The sequence below is a fragment of the Haliotis rufescens genome, unplaced genomic scaffold (genome assembly GCF_023055435.1).
Source record: "Haliotis rufescens isolate VD_foot unplaced genomic scaffold, xgHalRufe1.0.p SCAF_1, whole genome shotgun sequence".
Classification (NCBI taxonomy): Eukaryota; Metazoa; Mollusca; class Gastropoda; order Lepetellida; family Haliotidae; genus Haliotis; species Haliotis rufescens.
The window spans coordinates 46,194,917-46,218,198 of NW_025963779.1; the positions used below are offsets into that span (position 1 = coordinate 46,194,917).

General features: G+C 39.6%; 1 protein-coding gene across 1 annotated transcript; it reads right to left on the bottom strand.

Annotated features, from left to right (window-relative positions):
• Window positions 1–1,506: 1,506 nt before the first annotated feature.
• Window positions 1,507–22,970, bottom strand: LOC124136475 (zinc finger protein 800-like). The gene is made up of 3 exons (XM_046502393.2): window positions 22,819–22,970; window positions 14,517–16,601; window positions 1,507–2,937 (listed from the first exon to the last, which is right to left on the bottom strand). The coding sequence occupies exons 2-3, from the start codon at window positions 16,584–16,586 to the stop codon at window positions 1,597–1,599; spliced, it is 3,411 nt and encodes a 1,136-aa protein (XP_046358349.1). The 5' UTR covers window positions 16,587–16,601; window positions 22,819–22,970; the 3' UTR covers window positions 1,507–1,596.
• Window positions 22,971–23,282: the final 312 nt, after the last annotated feature.

Sequence of the window (23,282 nt, forward strand, 5' to 3'; positions counted from 1 at the left end):
GTCCATATGTTGGACCCATACTCACTGATCGACATCGAAATGAACGTCCGCGTTGGGCTAAAAGGCATCGTCATTGGAGATTGCGGCAGTGGCATGGTGTGCTGTTCTCTGATGAGTCCCGTTTTCATTTACGGAATGCGGACGGTCGACTGCGAGTGTGGCGTCGACGTGGAGAACGTTACCACTGCATTGTACAGACAGATCGATGGGGGGTAGGGAGTGTCATGGTGTGGGGCGGCATCAGTCATAACAATCGAACAGAGCTCCATGTTTGTTGTGGAAGAGTTAATGCCCTTTACTACAGGAATAACATATTGGCAAATCACGTCATCCCATTCTTTCATCAGCTCCAGGATATGCACACCTTCCAGCAAGATAATGCAAGAGCGCACACAGCACGTGTTTCAACACAGTACCTAGCGAACAATAATGTGCCTCTGCTTCCATGGCCAGCCCTGTCACCCGATCTATCGCCAATTGAACATCTATGGTATTACCTGGGTCAACGCCTCTCACGTCGTCCGCAAGTACAGAACCTGAGAGAACTTGAAGATACGCTACGTCAAAAGTGGAATGCCCCAGAACACTATTCGCTGACTTATTCGATCAATGAGACGTTGCATGGCCTGTGTTGCTGTCAATGGCGGACATTCCAGATATTGACTTTTCATTTTAACCCTATGTGTCTTCCTTACACTGATGACGTAAATGTAATTACTGTGTGGTATTCCCGTTTCCTTTGTAGTCTTTCTTAATAATCCGTCTATGTCTGTTCTAATCAAAATTGGTCATTGCTCAAGTTGTTTTTGTAATATTTCAAGATTTATTGCTGGTGCGTTTTCAATGCTGTTCAGTATATATGGAAATGTCCCACCTTGTAACAATGCCATCACCGTGATTATGTGTCTTTTCAGGTTGAACTGTTGTGACTGAGACCAACACCTTATACAACCGGGAACAACTCTAAGATGGCTTCGACATCTCAACCTTATGGAAACGTATCCCCAGTGATCCAGAGCCAGTGTGCATCATACATGTACCTGGCTTGAAGTATGGCTCAATACAACTTCTGTGCAAAGCCAAACAAATTGGTGGCTCTTGGGTCATACTTAACCTGTGGCCTAAATTAACTCCAACTAGTGAATTTCCAAAGACTGTTTTTAACTCAGTACTAGGTGTATTGAAGATAAGCAAATTCTGTGGAAGCAGGATAGTAGTAATTTGATAGATCATATCAACATGTGGTTAGTAAATTATTTGCACTTGAGTCCTTTCTGTCATTTTCAAAGACTGAAACAAAATTACAGCAGGCAGAAACTTGAAATACACACGCTTCATATCGGGTCACTGAGATGTCCTCCACTTGTTCACACAAGAAGTGCCATCTCTTAACATCTTCAGGTATGTATCCAGGGATCAAACCATTGACCTTCCGCTGTCAGGGCAGACAATCTATCCACTATCCCACGAAGGCAGTTTCATGTGAGTAAATAATCAACTCAATCAGTGAAATCAAACTTTAATTTCTATATATTCTTGACCAAAGTTTTAGTAATGCAGTCTTAGTGCATTTATATCATGATCCAAGTTTTTCACTTATTTCTCTTCACTGTTCTGTGACCAGTCAACTCCAGGTCGACTTGTTCTTTGATTAAGTGACACTGATCTACTTCCTGGTGAACTCTTCCTTGCTAAAGTAGCACTTAATTTAACTTTTCCATCCATCATTTTAGAGGACCTGCCAGTGGCTACTGGCTGAACACCTACATTCATATCCTCTGAGTAATTAGTGTCTGGTGCATGACAAACTGTAATATCCCCAGTGCTCTTCCTTCTACCAGAGCCAGCTCTTGGTGACCTTCTTATCAAAGCAAACATTTCCTTAACTGACATAGGTTCAGAAGCTCTTGGCCATGGAGCCAAGAAATCTTGACTTTTCCCATCCAGTAGGGATGTTTTCCTTTGCTCCTGTTGGAAGTTTGACTTTGGATATGTTTTGTCATGCTTGGAATGAGAACAAGACAAGTTGGAATCACAAGGGACTTTTTTCCTTCCTTTTGGAACAAATACTTTATCACCATTTTCATTCACTGCCTCAAAGCCAGCTTTGATATACTCTGAGTCTGATTCAACTGAAGTTGCTACATTTTCACCACATTTCATTACTGTGTATTGCTGACAAGCTGATGACAATTCTGTGTTGCTATTATCATGGATTCCTTCTTTCTCAATCACAGACTGCTTTGATGTGAATCGAGATGACCGCATGCTATAACCAATACATTTGCTACCTTCACACGTATCTTTATGATTGCCTTCTCCTTGTGATTCCACTTGATAACTGTTCTTGCCTTCAAGTTGCAGGTAGGGTTTTGGATAGTAACCCTTACGAGTGAAAAGAGTTGTCATATTGTCACATTTCTGATATGGTCTTGTGTCAAAGTTGCGAGGTGAGTTACGGGTAGAAATATTGAACTTCCTGGCAGGATCAGGATCCTTCTCTCTTGACTTGTCTTGCTTGGTTTTCCTAGTTTGGGGAGCATCAGTATGTTGTTTATCTACTGTCTGTTTCGACAGTTTCTCATTTAAAGATTGCAATTTTGGCTCAGTCTGTATTTTTGAGGTTTCCCTATTAAGGTCAACAATGAGACTCTCTACTGATGAAAGACGATATTTTTCAGAATGTGTTCTCATAATGTGTGTGTTGCACTCAGATTTGTTATAACTGCTGAAGCGACACAATTTGCACTTAAATCGTTTCCATCCAAGGTGTCTGATAGCATGACGGCGGAGATTCGACACACTTGTGAATTCTTGTCCACATTTCTGACACTTTAGCTCTGCTTCATCAATAATTGCGGAGAGCTTTTCAGAATCCAGACAATGAAGTTTGCTGTCAGTATCTTCTTCCTTCACAATGATACGATTGGACTTCACCTGCAAATTAGATTACAAATGTGAGGAGAATTACCTTCTGAAAAGTTAACAAGCATGATATGTTCTATTGAGATCAAGACTGACTGAAGTCAGATAATACATTACTAGACATGATAATTTACAATTCAGATGCGAGGAATAAGCTGATTGCTATTTTTACTTATAAACCTCCAGTGATAAACCTTTGTATCTGTAGCCAGTGAGTGTACCACTGGGCTACAGAGGTGCTGATAAATCATAATGCTTTTAAGAATGTCTTTTTCAAGTAACGTACACCAGCAACATATTTTATGCCAGTTTCCAAGGTTCATGGAAAGTATGTTTGAAACAAACATGTTGATAAATGTTGTTTTAAAGTTCTTTTTTCATTTTTTAAGTTAGATAATACACTTCCCTTAGGTTTTTATGATATATAAAACCCTTATGCTTAGGATAAAACCTCAGGGCTGACACCTCTTGGTTTTGTCCCGCATATGCATGTTTTAAATATCATAAAAACCCTTGGACATGTTTTATCCTACACATATGGAACAGTATGACAAGCACAATCTTGATGTATTGATTGCAAAAATGGTTTATTAACATATAACAGCCAAACAATGTCAAATGTTTCAAGGCATCAATAGCAGTAATGTGATTGCGTGGCTGTTGTAAATAACAGTGAGTAAGTGCAAATGGTCAAACAGTACACACTGATGTATTAATGTAAAAAATAGTGAATGAAATTTTGAATAAAATTAAAAAATAGATTATAAACATAAAACTTGTCTAGTTATACAATGAACACTTTTATAACCAGATAGTGTAATAACAGGATTAAAGTGTGAACTTTAATACAGTGTATTTCCGAGTGAGTGAGTGAGGCCACTTTTAACAGTATTCCAGTTATATCACGGAGTGTCAGCTTAATGTGGGAGGAAAGCCAGAAGTGATGCAGGCCTCCGACATTTACCACTACGGTGAAACCCATGAGCATGGGTATGGTGCTGACAAACCTAGAAACATAATTGGAGCGAACCAGGATTCGAAACCCACAATCATAGGTTTCTGGCATGCCCAAGGGACGCAACTCTGCACAGCAAATCGCGGCACCTTAGGCAACTGGGCCACCTGTGCCCCCTGCATTGGGGGAAAAAAAAAATCAAAACTTATTTTGGCTTGTATACATGGTAAAGCATGCACCTCCCTGTACACAGCTGTTGGTTTTGGAAAAAAGTGTGTACTATTCTCAAGAAAACATGGTAATACACTGCCAGCTGGCAGGTACCTTTAGCCATCTCAGTAGTGTGAGTAAAAACACTTGGAGCAGTGGTTATCACCAGACACACTGGGGTTTTCATCACCACTTATGCTCCAGAAGAAAAAAATACGCTCATTTGAACTTAGTCCAATTTGTTGTCATTGAAACAAACAAAAAAACTATAATGTCCAAACTTCTTAAATAGCAAAAGGCTGGATTGACATCAGTGCTGAGTTTGATTAAGGAATATTGATCAGACAATGAGTTTGGAGGATGTGTGTCTTGTCAATTTCAAGGAAGTCATGGCATAGTACATTTTCCCCAAGGCAAAGGAGTTAACTGGCTGTTAAAAGTTCACTTTCCACCCTTGCTGAACTAGGCTGGAATTTCTGGGCTCGATCGTAGTGCAACCAATGGCTATTATGAGTTATGTCCCTTTTATGTCCCTCCTATTGACCAATCAGATTCCAGCTCTCATATCACTTGTATTTACTTCAAACAAAATGGCAGTGCTCAGTCAAGATGATATGATCGATAATCAAAAGCTATATTGTGGTAAAACAGGTCCTACTTCACGAAGTGCATCTTATCACATGAGCACCTTGAATAAAAGTCTTGAATGAAAAGATTGGGAAATTTCTGTTAACTCAGAGTTTTGCAAATCCTGTAATCACCCGATTGGCAGTTTATGAACCGGATGTTGATTTTGTTACCCGATTTTGAGTGGACGATGCATAGACTCATTAGTCCAGGCAAAATATAACTCCATAGTTCCAGCCTAGTTAAACAAGGGTGGAAACTGGACTTTTATGGTCAGTTAACTCCCTTACCTTAGGAAGATGGGCATAGTAATGATGAACCAAGTCTCTTTTTAAAATTTATTCTGGGCTGGCCCTCCTACATAACTGGGATAAACAAGAACTACACTTTGACAAGCCAAAAATATACTAATAGTGTCATGGCACTGTATATATACCTGGATATATACTGAACAGTTTAAGTTAGTTTGTTGTTTAACGCCGCACTCAGCAATATTCAAGCTATATGACGGCAGTCTGTAAATAATCCAGTCTGGACCAGACAATCCAGTGAATGACATCATGAGCATCGATCCACGTAATTGGGATCGATGACATGCATCAACCAAGTCAGCGAGCCTGACCACCCGATCCTGTTAGTCGCATTTTACGACAAGCATAGTCGCCTTTTACGGCAAGCGTGGGTTGCTGAAGACCTAGTCTACCCCAGCATCTTCACGGGTCCTGAACAGTTTAAAATGTCAACAAAGAATTAACAAAATTTATGAACAAATACAAAGGACACTTTAAAAAGAACACTAAAACCCTAATGACTTGAACAAAATATGATGTCATCATCAGGGGAAACATTTTCAATATTGAACACATCATCAGTGATGAGAACAAGACTTTGAATTTTCGGCTTAGTGCCTAGGTACTGAAGCTCACCTGGAAATGAAGTCAGCAGTTTTTACAAACTATACAAAATGAAATACGGACAGCCACTTAAAAGTTTAAAACTAAATTCCACAGATAAGAACAAATATTAAGAAATGTATATGTCAATGTTCAAATTCCATAGTCTGATAATTGCAAAGGAGAAGCTGTTTACAGAGTCATGTATTTTGATTGTAAAAACAAGGTCAACATTAAAACAAAAGCATGACATTCTCATATCCACCGCCAATATGATATCTGTCCGGTTGTGTGCAACGTAATAGCCCTTGTGAACTATGTCCACTGGAACTTTTCATAAATAGCCTAATTGCAAGCACTGAAAAAATCTGTTTACGTAACTGTATTTATGACGAGTTGTGTTATTACTCAAACAATATTAAGAGATATAAGGGAGTTCTTTCTTTACTTAGAGAGTATCCTTCAAATGAACATATATTTTTTTTATTTTAATAGTTTGCCTATATGCTCCAATTATTTGGGCATTTGTTCTTTTTAAGTTACAATCTGGAAATGAAAGCAACTTGTATTTGGGTAAAGTTCAATTTGTTGCCAGGGAAACAGCAAAACTCACAATTTCAGCATGTGTTCAATACAAATGCATAGTTTCATCATATAATACTGAACGGTTTCTGAGTTATGCTTTGGAAACGAATGCTACACATATTTCAGTCTCATTTCAGTTTGTTGCCAAGGAAACTCAAACAAAAAATTATTTTAGAAATACCAAAACATCAAAAGGCACCTGTTCAGTATTCTCCAGTTTCATAAAAATATATTTAAACGGTTTACGAGTTATGCTCAGGAAACAAAACATGATGGACTGACAGACAGCACCCATTCCTATTTCCCACTTCCACTTCGTGGCAGGGGATAATAAATAAACACATGTAATAAAAATTACTGAACAGGAGGACAAAGTCATCATTATCCCCCCTAATGGTAATTACTTTTTGTTAATACACCAACTACCTCTATTTTCCGTCTAAGTAAAAATTAATTTAAAACTTGAAAAAATAAAAAAAATTAAATCCAAAACTATCAACAGGCACCAGTTCACCACTTGGCCTTACCATATACTGAAAGAAACCTTCAATAGGAGGGAGGTATAACATTTGTTTGTTTTGTTTGATACTTCATGGCAAGGGGCATGGATACAGGAATGGGTGCTGTCCATCTGTCACTTATCCGGAGCCTAAGTTGGAAACCGTTTAATATTTTATTATAAAAAATTTGCAAATGTATCAGCAATATTGCAGCAATATGATGGTAGATTGTAAATTATCAAGTGATTGATGTAATGATCATGAATCAATGCAACTGGAATACCATGACGTGCATCAACCAAATCCGAGATCCTGACCATCCAATCATGTTAGTTGCCTGTTAAGACAAGCATGGGCTGCTAAAGACAAATTCTAACCCAGCTCTTCCCAGTTATGAACCTGAATATACTTTCTTTCTTCTTTTTTTGCCATTGTGTTGCTGTGGATGCACAATAGACATATTACACACATAATTCTGGTCACAAATAGTGATCATAGGATTCACTTGCTAACTTCTGTATATCACAATTTTGATTCAACTTATCACTTTCGTAAATTTGGCCAACAAGAGGAAAATATGCATGATTTTGAATGCAGTACATCAGTATTTTCCAAATGTATTGTGAGATGTATTCATCATTATTTCATATCATGGCATACCAAGTACAAGTCATGGGAACAAATCATGTGAAGTTTCAGTTTCTAAGAGATTGCTTTTGCAGTGCAAGCAAATACATCGTAAAAATATATAGAAGCATGATCAATGTTCAAAGGTCAAATAAAGATCTTGATCTCAAATGATGAACATGATAAACAGAGCGTGTGTTGAAACCCTCTATTCACCACACAAGAACCATATTTCATGTCACTTTGAATCAAAATGTCCGGCCATGAGAAGATTCAGCTTTCAGTACCGTTGAAGTGCACTTGTAAAATCAAAGTCAAAACTTAAATTCTGAAGCAAGTACGTTGAACCCCATAAATAACTAAATATGTATCATGTAACAAAATTAGAAAAATCGAAATATTGCTTACATTTGTATACCTATCTTGCATTGCTCATTAAACATCTACTGCTTACCTAATGTCTGAAATAGTGCCTTGCAGTGGTCCTAAACTGATGATAAAGTTGTTTCGAATCAAGTCAACTTCTGTCTGAGGACCAACTCACACAGCGGTCACGTGATCATGTGACGTCATGTTAAATGGTTATAATCTCTGTTTTGTGTTGTATTGAAATAATACAGTATGTTTAAAGTGTTATATCAAGTAAACAAAATGTATGTAATCTAATATAAATGTTGCTTATGTCTAATTATTTAAATCTGCATAAGGTAAGCTAAACACTGTAATTTATCACTAAAATATAGTCTATAACTTTAATGAAATATTTGTGTAAGTGTTTTACTTCTTGAATGTTTAAAAAAGCTTTGTGATGTAAATATTCAGATCTGATACCTGCAAATTATGGTAAATATACTATCAGCCAATATAACAGTCAAGGAATTATCTCCCTTGGATGTCAGTATTGTGTCGCATGTTTATTACTGTACATGCCCTAGTATAAGAGTTTAGCGCACAGTCTATGTAGTGGATGACTGATAAGTAATACTTACATGTGATTATGTGTTTCAGGGTGTCTTAGATCTTTGATTTCCTTAAAAAAACGGCATCGCATTAAAGACCTCAACCTTGTAGCGTGTTTGTTCACTGTGTGACATGACATCCACTAAACTGCTAAATGGATAAATCATGAAGATTGTTTGCTCTGGGAAGATCAAGTTTTTCATATGCCTGAAGGATGACTGATAGTGATATGGTGTTGCGACTGACTTCGGTCGTGGACATCTTGGATACGGGAATAAACAACCATTTCCGCGTACCACACATAGTCTTAGAACGGTGGATAACAAGCGTATAGTCGACGAAGTCATCTATATCCCCTGCCCATTTTAACACGCCATGGTCCCAAACCAGGTAACTGACCCAACATTTCTCTTAGCCCATGTCAAAATAGCTGCAATGGAAATTCTAAAATAAACATATCTAAATATCAAATGGCACCAGTTCAGTATGTGCTTTATATATAGACATACAAAGTTTGGCAAGGAAATATTTAACAGATTATTTGTTATACTCCATAAGTGAACCCACCCTATATTAAAACTTAAATCCAACTGGTTGCCAGTAAAAATTTCTAAAAGTGCTAAATATCAAAAGGCACTAGTTCAGCATGTGTCTGGTAAACATGCAAAGTTTTGTTAGAAAGTATTGAATGGGTTTTGAGTTACGCTCCGGAAACGAACACCACCCTCATAGAACCCAAGTGTAACTTGTTGCCATGAAAATGTAATAAATAAAAATTTCTAAAATTCCTAAATAGCAAAAGGCACCAGTTCAGCATGAGTCTGATAGACATGCAAAGTTTCATAGAGAAATATTTAACGGTTTCTGAGTTATGCTCCAGAAATGATTTCGGGGCGCACGCACTCATGGCCGGACAGAACCCATTTTGAAGTATCCTCCGCCAACTTCGTTGGGGTGGGGGTTAATAAACTTGTGGTGGACATACAGAGCACGAGAGGAGATCTTCCCCATCTTTGACCCCGACAATCATAGAGATTGGTGGAAAGGTGAAGGACTGGTCAGGTTGTCCTGGTAGCTGCTTCTTAGCTATCAAATCCAAGCACAGCCTGAGGTGATCTGCTCCTTGCGTACCACGCTCAAAACTGACCTGGGTAATATAAAGTGCATGTAACTTGTTAACCCTCAACGCTGTGGCTAAAGCCAATAGAAATATTGTTTTCTCGGAGAGGTTGAAAAAGGCAGCTGTGTCGAGGGGCTCAAACGGAGGCAGATTGTTGTCAACAAGGCTGTAAAGTTGAACAAGAGTCAACAGAAAGATGACATATCCCCCCGGCAGCTGTCTGTAAATTAACCACAAGTAAATTTGCAATTCTGTATGTAATGAGTCAAGAGTTGAATGTTCTTGAAGAAGCATACATTGTTTACCCACAAAACATCCACCATGGTGGCATCCATATGAATTGGAAAGTAAAACAAGTGTGTTTCTGTGTGTTTTTTATGCAAACAAATGACAAATTACAAGAAACAATAACTTAACAAGCGTATAGTCAACGAAGTCATCTATATCCCCAGCCCATTTTAACACGTTATGGTCCCAAACCAGGTAACTGACCAAACATTTCTCTTAGCCCATGTCAAAATAGCTGCAATGGAAATTCTAAAATAAACATTTCTGAACCTCCTTAATATCAGGTGAGGTGAAATTGGGTTTAACATTAAATTGGGTTTAACATAGACATGCAATGTTTGGCAAGGAAATATTTAACAATTTATTTGTTATACTCCATAAGTGAACCCACCCTATATTAAAATTTAAATCCAACTGGTTGCCATGGCAACGTTAAAAATAAAAATTTATAAAATTCCTTAATAGCAAAAGGCACCTGTTCATCATGAGTCTGACAGACATGCAAAGTTTTGTAAGAAGGTATTTAACGGTTTTTGAGTTACGTTCCGGAAACGAACACCACCTTTATAGAACCGAACACCACCTTTATAGAACCTAAGTCCAACTTGTTACCATGGAAACGTAAAAAATAAAAAATTAGAAAATTCCTAAATAAATTAACAAGATATTGGGATATATTATATGCTGGGTAAATAAATGCTCTCTTCAACCGATAGCTGAGGTACGATGTCGCACAAACGCCCCCCTTTTTTTATCAAGGTGACAGGCATCTGATCGAAAGGTTGCGCAGTAACCTCTAATGTCGCTTTATGCCGGAGCCAAGGTTCGAGCTCCACACTGTGTAGTAGACAGACAAGTGGTGTTTCCGAGCTCTGTGTAGGATGTGTGACTTGGCTGGTACAAGATGATCTCCATGAAATGTATGACACCTGGTCCTGTCCTGTGTACCATGATCCCAACAGGTAGGAACCGGGTAGCATATGACGATTCTGTCAAATGTCGACTCAATCGTGAATGTGTGATGATCTTCAAGTTTGGTACAGATCATGTCTACCAGAAACGCCATGATACAAATTCTACGAGACTACTAACGCCTCTCCGTGGAATCGTTTAGCCAATGTTGAAAGTACACCGATAGATGGGAGAATTGGCAGGAACTTTCACAGATCCCTAACCATGAGGCCAGGTGCTGCTAAAGGTTTAGGAAATGTCAGTTTTCTGTTGTATGCTGAAAGTCTACCACTGTCTGTAAGTGGTCTAGACGATTGGCTTTGGTCTCAGGTCTTGTTCCAAGGCCCGAGATGAGGATGCCAAGACTGACAAAGGCTTAAGTGAGCGCCTGACGCCAGTCTTGATGAAGACAAGCATGGTCGGTTTGGACGAGCCAGTCATCCTAGGGGGTCCTCATCCAAGATATACGCCTGGTCAGCCACTCCAAAGGCTTAAATAGGAAAGACATCTTTCCTAAACTCAGGTGCCTTAAACACTGGTGCAAGTGTCAGCTTGGAGAAATCTTCATCTAACGCCTTGACCATATCCCTGAGCATGGGATCTGGTGTTATCACCGTAGGGTGGGACAAATGGTATCCTTGTCGAACCCGTGCCCGGGTGATAGAGCTACTGCCGTGAGTCAATGTCACATTCACTCCGGGTAGGTACTCCATTCCGCAGATAAATCCAAATCCTTGTTTAATGAATGCGATGTGCAGGCCTCACACTCAAAGATTGCTTGGACGAAGCGCCAGGTGGGACTGAAACATGAGATGATATCCACATAGGGAAAGTAGCATTAATGCTTACTGATGGTGTAAATGGTATCACAGACGTCTTGTGTGCAGCAGTCGCTGATGTAAGTGTAAGGTTGTGTCAGGCATAGGGGTAGGTGATGACAACGAAGGCTGGAACACAGTCCCAGGATACATCTGTGACATATACTACTGGCACATGGACTGCATGAAGTTCTGCATCCAAGTTGTATCGATGTAAGGCGCCACAGGCTTGTGCATACATGAAAGGTGCTTCCTGGAAGTCAGGGGACGCAGCAGAAAGCTGGCCCGTTTGCCGATGACATTGCAGGTGTGGTCAGAAACCCTGAAGATATAGTCATCATTGATGCACCTGGTTGGTGTAGGCCCTCGGGTGCTCAAGGGCATCAACATGATAGAGGTGTGCGCCGGCCAGGTAGAAGTGGGGTAATGCACATGCCCTGGTATAACTGGAACCGTTACAGTGGAGGCCAGGAACGCCGGAAAGTTAGGGACAGGTAAGAAACTTACAATAGAGTCCGGCGCCATGATGTGTGGCGGTGGCAAAATAATGTCGGTCATCTCAGGAACCATGGGTAATGCCCAACTCGACGTAGAGGGTTGTGTGGTGATGACAGGGGAATGGTGGCTGGTAACGTCCTGTGAATCCGACATCCTTCTTACGTGCCGACGGATCTGCTGTTGTAAGTAGTACCACATATATAGCTGTCTATAAAGTGACACCACGTATAAGGCGACCCCCCCTGTACAAGCCTTCAAAAATCAATGCTAATTTATAAACCCTGTCTATAAAGCGAATTGTAATGAAGCACATCACCAGCGCATACACAATCTCTACATCTGCAATAAAAACGCGTTTGTCTTCTGCAGAAAAGAAATACATTGTATGCCTTCAGCGAATTCAGGGAAACAGGAACAGATCATAACAATTAAACATGGTCAAGACAAATTTGAAATTTGAGATAAAAAACACTACACACGATGATTTACTGATTAAATTGTATTTTCTGTTCTGATAGGCATTGTTCTATATGCAGAGATTTAGATTACCGTCTGTATTTTCTTGTAAACTAAGCCGGAAGTAGCAATCAGCTGTACACACATTTCTCGGAATCTACCGGTGATTGGGTTAAAAATTACCCACAAATCTAACTTTAAAGAATTTTGATACAATGATCAGAATTCTATTTGAAACTATTATCTTATCAGGAATAATTTATTCCAATATATGTTATTTTAGTTCAGCTTTACTATATATATTTAAAATAAGTTAATAAGCGCAGCACGTTGGTACAGCTGATTGCTATTGCCGGATATTTTGTCGGATGGAACAATTTGACCAATCACTGAGAATGCTCCTGCGCTCGCAAGAGCAAAATCATTATGTTGAAATATAGTAGTCAAACTACAATAAATATGACTTTCAGCAAGTCAATGTATGGCATTTATGATATATATATATCCATTCTCTATCCACTAAAATTCATTTCAAGGGCGCCAATAGCATTAATATAACCGTGTTTGCTATAAATAACGGTGATATACGATCACTTCACATTCGATTTCGCCAAGTGAATATAAACAATATTGAATGAAGGTTTGAGTAAAATTAATAAAATCGATTACAAACATCAGTCCAGATATATAATGAATGCTTTATATAACCAGACAGTGTAATTACATGATTAATTTGCGTACTTCAGTACGTATTTGTTGACATGGTATTTCCGGTGTTACATGCTCACAGTAATATCTTTGTGTTCTTCAAAACTCTTCAATCCTATGTATAAGACGACGCCCCTTGAAACCCCCCTCTAATTCTAGGTATGAAAAACTTGCCTTACACACAGCAATATACGGTATACGTTTTTGTGAAATCTGTAAGTTGAAAAACTTGACAGGGCGAGGTGAACAAATGTTACATTTTAAATTCGGAGTGCAAACCTGTGTGCAATCCAAACAATGTGGATGTGGGTCTTACGTCAACTTTTTGCCATTACAGTTAATGCAATTCGCAAGCATAAATTACGCTTGAAAAATTGAATTGTGAAGGTAGACTCATAAACATTGATAAATAAACCAAGGTTTACATCAGAAAAATACAGTTCAAAGTGTTAAATAACAAGAGTGAAAAATGCCACTGGTGGCTAAAGGTATTGATGAATTGAATATGATACCTCGCCAACAATTGCAAAATGTAACTACTGCGTTGGCAGATGAAACAAGACACGTATTTTCATCAAAATGGCGGAAAAACAACAAGCCATGTGAATGAAGAAGACAAAGGTCTTCCCACGTGGAATAAACATATATTATTACACAAAGACGACCATAAGGTCGATAAAGGTATACCCCACCTGTTGCAGAAGAAATTTAACATGGAAGCAAATTGCAAATAACAAAATTACAGCCACATATTCAGGACCAAGGCAAGAGAGAACATATCTGTCGATGACAAGCAGGAATGTGGTAAGATGTGATGTAACTTCCGGCAATCACGCGACAGCTGTGAGAGGTGGTCCTCAGGCAGAAGTAGACTTGAGGACCACCGCAAGGCACTTTTTCTGTCATAAGGCAGAAGATGCATTAAGCATGTTAAGGAGTAATGCAGGATAAGTAAAAAATATATGTAACAGCCATAATTTGTGTTTTCAATATAGCTACTGTGGTAACCATACAGAAAATCAGGATTTGAACCTCTTGAACAAATTAGCTTGCATCATTGGTTGGAACAATTATGCAAAGTTTCATCTCCATTGGTCTCTGAGGAGGAGATGACAATGCGGGATCAATGATGGCTACCCAACAAACAGGCCATCAGATAAAAATGACATAGTTGCCAAATTAAATCAGATTTTTAGAAACACCATTATCTATGATGATTCATGCAAAGATTTAGCTTCATAGGCAATGTGGTTTCAGAGATGTCCAAAATGAACAGCCAACAGACAGCCCAACCAACTAAGACATAAACTCACTTGACTTTCAGACAGGTGAGCTAAATTTCATGATTGAATTGTGCCTCCAAGTATCCTTGTTTGGCAAGTATCAAACACAAACCTTTTCTGATGGTCTTCCGGGTTGTTTGTGTATCCATATCTCTTCAACTACATGTAATTTCTTGTCATGTTTAGTGGCTTCCCGTCTTTTCCTCTTCGTCTCGAAGTCCTGATGATTGCTTTCAGTTAGTGACTCTTTCTTACTCTGTCGATGGAATGTGATCTTGTTTTCTCCTGTCGTGACAGTTTCATTTTGAAACAAACGATTGCTTCTGCTAGATTTATATTCTTTGTCTGTAATTAAACTGTCAACAGCATGACAAATGGGTTTTGACACTGTCGATTCGTTCCAACATGAACGCTTATGATTCTCTAGGCTCACCCTCTTTCCAAATGTTCTATTACAGTTCATGCAGCTGAATGAGAGAGATGTGTGTGGTGAGAGATGGTCAGCTTCATTAGCCTTGTTTGGACTTGTTTTGGGAATCTTAGAACCTGTAGTACTTTTGTAATCACACAAAACACTGTGTCTTTCAAGATTACTTTTCCTTAAGAATGACTTGCAGCAGAAAGAACAGATATTTTGTTGGGGAACTTGTCTGTAGGATGAGCTAGAAACTTTAGTCTGCGAACAATACTTCTTATGATTAGTAAGGCGACCTTTCTTCCAAAACACTTTGTCACACCTCTCACAGGATAATTGATGAGAGTACTTCTGTACTGTTTTCACCTTCTTTTTAGGCACATCTAGCAAGGGAACATGCCGACTGGCAAATGTGTGCTTGACATATTTTGAAGTATGCTTCACTGTGGCTGCAGTGCAAACATTTTTCCCCCGTTTCTCCTTGGCAACTTTTTTTTCATCCATGGATTCATTCTCAATCACGTTTTCTGTTGTCTTGCATCTTTCTTTTAAATCTGTGGTAAACTCAAGTTGGTCCTTTGCCTGAATGCATGTCTTGGTTACATTCTTTGTGAACGCAGATTCTCGCAAGATTGTCCTCATCTTATTGATCTGATTTTGTGTTTTCTTGTGATTTACACGCAAATGTCTTGTCAAACCCCAGAAGTAGAAGAAGACATTTGAGCAATATGGACAAGGGAAGAAAGTGCGCAAACCAGAATGTCTTTTTTGTATATGATATTTTAATGTTTTACTGGATGAGTATGTCACATTGCATTGAAGACACTTTAGTAATGCAACATTATACGTATTGCTAACATTTGTTTCTCCCTTTTCAAATTTCCTTTCTCTCAATATTATCTTTTCAGAATTATTGAGTTCTGTGGCATGTGTTGATATATTTTCCTCTTCCTGTGGGATATCCATTGGACTTAGCAAAATGTCTGGTGAAAGGGGAGTGGGCGTTTGCTGTATAGAATCACACATGTTTTTATTCAAATCAGACTGAATCAGGTTCACTGATGCATCCATCACATCTGATTTGACTACAGAGGGTAAAGGGGAAGAAAAATCTGTCAAAGTTTGAATTTCAGGCTTAAAAGTTGAGGCTTCCGTGATGCAAGCTGGTGCTTGTACTTTATAAAGACTTTGCCTTGAGGCCTCATCAATATCTTCACAAGATACTCTCACGGCATTGGAATTTGATGCAATTTGAGAAAGAACAACACTAAGAGTTTTTTTTGTTTTCTTTGGTCGATCAACTTTTTCTGCAGCTTTAGAATATAGCTTATACATCTCTGACTTTCCCAAAAGTCCACAATTAATTTGAGTAATGGTATCTCTCACTCTATCATCTGCTGACTTATGGCAAGTTCTATCTTCGTCTGTTTTTGTGTGCATATCTTCTGGAGCTGTTGGTTGAACGACTACAACCTCATCCTCTGGCAAACTATCAAACATGCTCTGGTGGGTCATGATATATGCCTGTTTACAGTAAACACGTTTATGGGCAACAAAATTTGGGAGAGCACGAAATAAACCACGACACACTCTGCATTCAAGTATGATATCACACTCATCAAGCAACAAGCATCTAACTTCTGGGGAACCGTAGTGAACACTATTCAAGATTTGCTCAATCATGCGACCGCCTAATTGAATAGATGTTCTTATCTGAGAAAAGTCAATATCAGCCACATTCTCTTCTCTTGCTTCATCTTCAGCCATTGTTTACCAGTTAACCTGAAAAATTAAAGATGTCCATCAAGCCCTTTTCATTTAATATCCTTAATGAAAACAAGATCCTACAGTAACTTGCAATGAGCAGGAGGTGTTCTCTCCTCAGTTCAGTGTAGGCATTACTAGATCGTTTTATATGTGTATCTAAATACTTTTTGTCAGGACTCTGGAATAGCAATTCCCATATGGGCATTTCGTACCAAACCCTTGGGACCTACAGCTGGTACCCATGTAAGGGTAATAGGGGGTCGGGTACCCTGGCAATAACTTAGGACCAGCCCTAATTTGCATTCATCATCCATTCATGTGCACACAAGATGTGATGTCGCCTTGATTCAAGGATTACATAGTAGGTTAATGTATCACTATGTACAAAAGCCAAGTACAGTGAGTGAGTAATAATTTTTTATGAATTATTATCTATACTTACAAGCATTGTTTTTTGCTTAATGCCGCACTCAGCAATATTACAGCCATATCAAGGTAGTCTGTAAATATTTAAGACAATCCAGTGATTGAAATCATGTGCATTGATCCACACAAGGGGATACGATGATATGCATCAATCAAGTCAGCGAGCCAGAACACCTGATCCTGTAAAGTCACCACTTACGACAAGCACAATTATTAATATCTAAATATTTTTTACATTTGTATACTTACCTGCATTACTCTTAAAGCATTTGCTGCATTCTTTTATCAGAAAAATTGAAGCTGTGCGAGGTCCTGCTGAAACAATGTTGTTCCAACCAGACCCCTTCGCACAGTTCCCATGAAAGTGATGACATCACATATTCTTCACATTACTGCTTCAATTGTAACATCTGAAGGCATTGTGGGGCCCTTGATGTGGTAATGCAGGATAAAAATAAAAATGTAAAAAATATTTAGATTTTATGATTTTTTAAAACTTATACTGCATTTTTTCCTTATGCATTTGAATCGGACAGTATGTTAGAGGGTATACCTTCCTAAGAAAATGAGAACGACCATGCAGCTGTCGGATCTCTGATAGAAGAAACGAAACGTCTGCTGTAGCAAGGAGTGAGAGGGAGTTGTCCTCTGGTTGTGCAAACCAGTATGATGATGTCGGTTGAGATGGTGATATGTGATATGGAGTGATATCGCTAGGATGAACACCTCCAACACAAGATTGTTTATGTGCTATATGCATTGTACCTCTGACCACAGCCCCGAGGCCGTCTGGTCCTCTAGATGCGCAGCCCAACCATGCAGCGAGGTGTCTAAGGACAGGCATGACGTTAGTGACACTTCTGTTAAGGAGACTCCTCCTAAGACATTTGATTCTACTGTCCACCACCTGAAATGCGGCCTGAGGTGAGGCGGTAGAGTGATGATGCACAAGGATCCCGACATCTGATGTATGGCACAAGGAACAGCTGGACGGGATGCAGGTTTAGGCGTACTCTGATCTTAAGCCACTGGTCACATAGAACCATTAGGAGGTTCAGGTCTGTCTGAAACAGGCCTCCTATGAATTGAAGCCGGTATGATGTGGTGAGTTCAGAGTTCACCTTATTGACCACCCATCCCAACTGATGGAAAAGGCGCCTGGAAAATTCCTGGTGAAGGAGCAGGGTTGCCAAGCCCAAATGGTTCAAAAGAATAAATGTAGACTTTGAACTGTATGTTCCTCAGATGGAGGTAGGTGGCCACTGTCTTGGTGATGCGGGTAAATAGCCAGGGGGCCACTGAAATGCCGAATGGGAGGACCGCCCCTTGGTAGTGGATAGCATTGAATTGGAACCTGAGGAATCTGCTGAATGGATGCAGGTACATGCAGGTACGCATCCTGCACATTGAGACTGATCAGGGAATCGTGGGCAATGATTCTTGTCCTGAGCAGGCTCGAGGTTGTCATTCAGAAGTATGGAGGATGCTCGATACCCATAGCACAAGATGTATGTGACGTATGGGTCTTCCAAGATGGCCCAATTCTGCCAGAAGAGACCTAATCTCCCACCTACAGGTGTGTCGACAACTTGGACGAGTGGGGGTGGGAGGAGTGGGTCCGAGGTTCACCGTTTCCCCTTCCTGTCCCCACCCCTGCCTTGGAACTTGTCATGGTGGGATTGATAAGAACCTTGGGGCTTCCCTTTCCAAGACCTCTTCCATCAAAATGAAGCCTAGTCTAGAGTAGGATCATCGAAGGGGGATCGCCATGCACAGAAGTTGAGCTAAGTTCTGGGAGACATATTCTAGTGCCTTGAGGGGCGTCTTATCTCGCTCATAACTGGAGACCCAGAAAAGTGTGGCCGATATCTGGTCAATAAAGAGAGAAGTCGCAGACCAGGGCTGGCAAGGAGTCTAACGCTTGAATTCGTAATCCCATCTGGTATGAGCCATGTATCCCAGATGGTGGTAATCTCACCAAGGGCAGCCTTAACTCTTTCAACACCAGTCAACCAGAAGCTTTTACTGCTGTGACACTGATTTCCCTGAGACTCATGTGATACACCATTTGAAAAGGTCTAATCCTTATGTTTACACATTTGAAAGATTTTTTATCACATTATTTAAACAATGCATTTACAACTTAATTAAGTTTGTTATAAGTATAAAACATGTAAGCTTCATTCATGACATCCAGATTAAGCACCAAGGAAGCAAACATTTGACTATTTTCTGCAAATATAAGATTGCATAATATCCACTTACCTATTCATTTTTATTTTCATTGTTTACATAATTGGAAAATTATTTTAGAAAGGGTTTTAAATAGTATCTGTCATCACCCATTTCCCCGATAACAGTGGCTGTCCACTCAATAATGAGGAAATAGCTTTGTATGAACAACACTTATGGCGTCCCCTAAACAACAGTAACCTCCTCTTGAGTCTTTTCGTAGCTGTAACATGTGACTTTATTGGATAGAAATTGGTTTCTTATGACGCTTTCTTGCCAAAATCTGCTACAAGGTTATGATTGGTCAAATCAATTACTTTTTATAATATTTTTAGAGATTAGCATGAAACGCCTTCATTTTGCTCTTTGACATGTTGGATGTGGACCCGATTGTTGAAGTATGTGTCCGAGAATTTTATTGTCGATAACATTGCGGGAAATAGTGAATAAATATATATATATATATATATTTAGTGAGCTAAATACAATGTTTATTCCTCATGCAAGATATTTACCATCCCCAAACACACTCGCGTGATAACGTCCGTCAGTCCGTCCACCCACCGTGACGTCAAAACAGCAAGCGTAATGGTATAACTGTACTCTTGAAAATCACATGAGTGAAACCGGTTGAGTAAATTATACATCTCATCTTTGGACTTTTGTATTTTTATCTATATATGATATCATCGGATCAGCATATCGCAACGCCTTATGAATATATATATGATAATTGAAATGAATTACATATTTCAGATATTGTGAAATGTGATAGATTTAAAAAATGAATATGACTGGCAGGTTTCTAAAATTATGTACTATTTTGACGTGGCTATGGCTTGGACGGTCTACCAGTATGCAGTGTCTGGGGACTCGTGACTGTTTGGGCGATGTACCGGCCTGCGGTACTGAAAGAGTTAAGAAGATTCCTTATGTGGTTGATCTGCCGTTGCTGGTAAAAGACGACCGTCTGAAGATGATCCACTTGGTTAACATTCGCCTCAGTTAGAACCTGGTCTATGGCACAAGATGAAGAAGCCAGAGCCAAAATCAGTTTCAAGGAACATCTAATTTCTCTCAATGAACACCATTAGGGTATCAGGGATCTTGAGTGTAGATGGTTCCGAGGACCCTGTCATTCGATCAAGGTGGTTGTCCAATACATGAGCTATGTCAGCCTCTTCAAAACCAATGATGGGGAGGCGTGTTAAAGGTTGGACAGAGAGAGCCAAGCAAAGTTAGGTGGAGGCCCCAGGTGATGCTGAGCCATGGAAAGACAGAGCCCTAGAGGAAGGATCACCAATGATCGCCGGAGGTGTAGGCACAGGTGCTAATAGTGAAGGAGGCACTGATAGAGTAGGAGGCGCTCTTGCAGAAAACAGCTGAGATGCATAGGTCTGTTGGAGCATAGATTGCATAAAGCTATGCATCCACCCAGGGTTCATGTAAGATGAAGATGTCTGTGGGTACGCCGAAGTTCTGGTGGGAAACCAAGTGGAGCAGGAAGACCATATCCCTGTAGAACAGCAGGTGCCGACATCAAAGGTGGCACTGTGAGAGGTGCCAGGGTAGGCGGAGGCGGCAGCTCCAGCAGCGATGGAGGCATGGGTAGTACATGTCAGAGGAGGTGGCGTTGGCGTAGACTGGTCAGACGTAACAACAGGGGTGTACGAGACCACACAAAATAATCAAAATGGTCGATTGGAACAACAAAGCACATGAGAAGTAGTCACCCTCACATGCAAAATATTAATGCAATAACAAATATTCATGGTAGAACATGAAAACACCAACCTGTTGATACATACAGTTCATAAACAATGAAATTCCAACAGCTTACACAAACTTATTGAACACAACTTGCCAGTCTGGTGATAAGCAGTGATGTCATCACTTCCATGCTCATGTGGGAGCTGTGTGATAGGGTCTACTTCACAACTGGTTGGAACAACTTTTCTTCAGCAGGACCTCAAAGCAGTAAATGCATCAAAAGTAATGCAAGATGAGTTAAACAATTTGCATGTTACGGGTTGCTGGAGACCTATTCTAACACAGATCTTCACAAAGTTGACGAGATGTGAGGTTGTTGCTTCCAGAATCTCTTTGATTTTACTTTTTTCAAAAACATAAAATTTGATATTAGTGATCTAGGGCTATTTATCTCATTGTTGGGCATTTTCGTTTTACTGCACTTAAGTGTAATGCAGCAATTAAGAACATTTTTAACAGCGTGGGAGTGTGTACATCAAAAGTACTGCTGTGTGACCTCATACGAGACTTAATTTACGAAATATCGCGATAATTACCACGATCCACAAATCAAGGTTTCCTTACATACCTGTGTATGAGAAACCCATTTGAGGTAACTGGTATCAAACATGTGTGAGGTCAAATTCCAGGCCTGTGATTGGCTACTCCATGGTGATTACCTGAGGTAAGATTATGACAGACTACTTTCCTGATTGTAATTCATTGGTAAGTTACTCATGCTTCAGTCGAATTCTCCTTCGTCTGTGTCAATACTTCATGGTCTGAGAGTGTCAATAAATGTTCTTTGGTCTTGTCTAGCTTGCATTATCATCATTGCCTTGATTATCTAAAGATATGGCTGAACACTATTTTGGTGGAGTGTCACACTAGGTATGGGTAGTAAGCAGTAGGCCAGATGATGTCACAAAAGACTTGTGTTATGTTTTACTGTGCCACTGTGATCATGAGAATAGACAGAATATGCATCTATTCAATACAAAAATGGTACGATTTTAGGGTGTGCAAGAAACAGATCATGGCAACACAAATGGTAGATCTATCTGAAAAGACACTTGTATTTTACTATAGCCACGAATTTTGGAAATTGTTCTGTTTATCTTATATTACCTTCTTGTAAAAAATATAGAATCCATCACAATAGGCCTACTGATTTGCTGAAACAAGGTATTTGTCAAACTTCAAACATAATCGCATCAGAACAAAGATACCGCACAATTTCCTTGGGAATAGTTCGCAAAACATCTAGTCTAGTAGGCCTAGTGGGATTGATGAGACACGTGGTTGCGCATACATAACATTTTACACGACATTGTGGGTGTTCACCATGTACTAACTGTTAAAATATTATGCAAAATTACACCAGATAGAAATAATATATTCTCAATTTAAGCAAATCAAACATATTTGTTAAACCTGACTTGACGTTAGCTACCATTGCTGGCAATGTAGGCCTAGTAGTAGGCTAAATAACGTTCTTGATCACACTCAGGGCTCGAGTCAGCAATGATGGTTGGTGGAGGCAGATGCTTTTATGCAGATCTAGCATGTTACTGTATGTCATTATATACGTACCACCATAATATCATCGCCGTCATTGAAAGGAATCTCTAAACTTCAATGGCGATCGTACGTAACCTTTTTTGTACACTCGGACTACTAGGCTACTCCGGAAGAAAATGTATGGATCGAAATGATTTGTTCCGAACCAGCACTCCACTAGCCTATCTACGGTAAAGTAACCTCGATATCTTGAGGAAAGTGTATACATCATACTGTTCAAACAGTATGCGAATGAAGTCCCCACCTTTATGCTGCCTGCACCTTCTTATAAACAGTAATTTCACTGTTGAATATACTGGACACCACCTTCCCTGCATTCACCGAACTAGGCCATACCGAAGGCGTCTCACTCCTTTCGAATAAAGTCGACTCTTTCCGCCTCTCGCCGTACACAAAATTCGTAACCACTCGTGTCATTCCGTGGCAAGCTGGTATCCGGCACTCTCTGCGCGCGTCAACTTGCGCAAGCTGGGAGCCGGGATGATCACTTTGAAGTTGATTTGTACTCAAAATACACCACGCACAAACACACACCACACAGTTTTATATTATGCGGGGAATTTTCTGTTCTGTGATATCACCCGCAGTTATCTTTGGCAAAGCAAAATTAATGAAAACAACCTCTGAAACTTAGGTTCATCGTATAGCTAAAACGGCACCTCAGCAAAACGTCACCATTCGAAAACGGCACCGATTGGCGAAAACGGC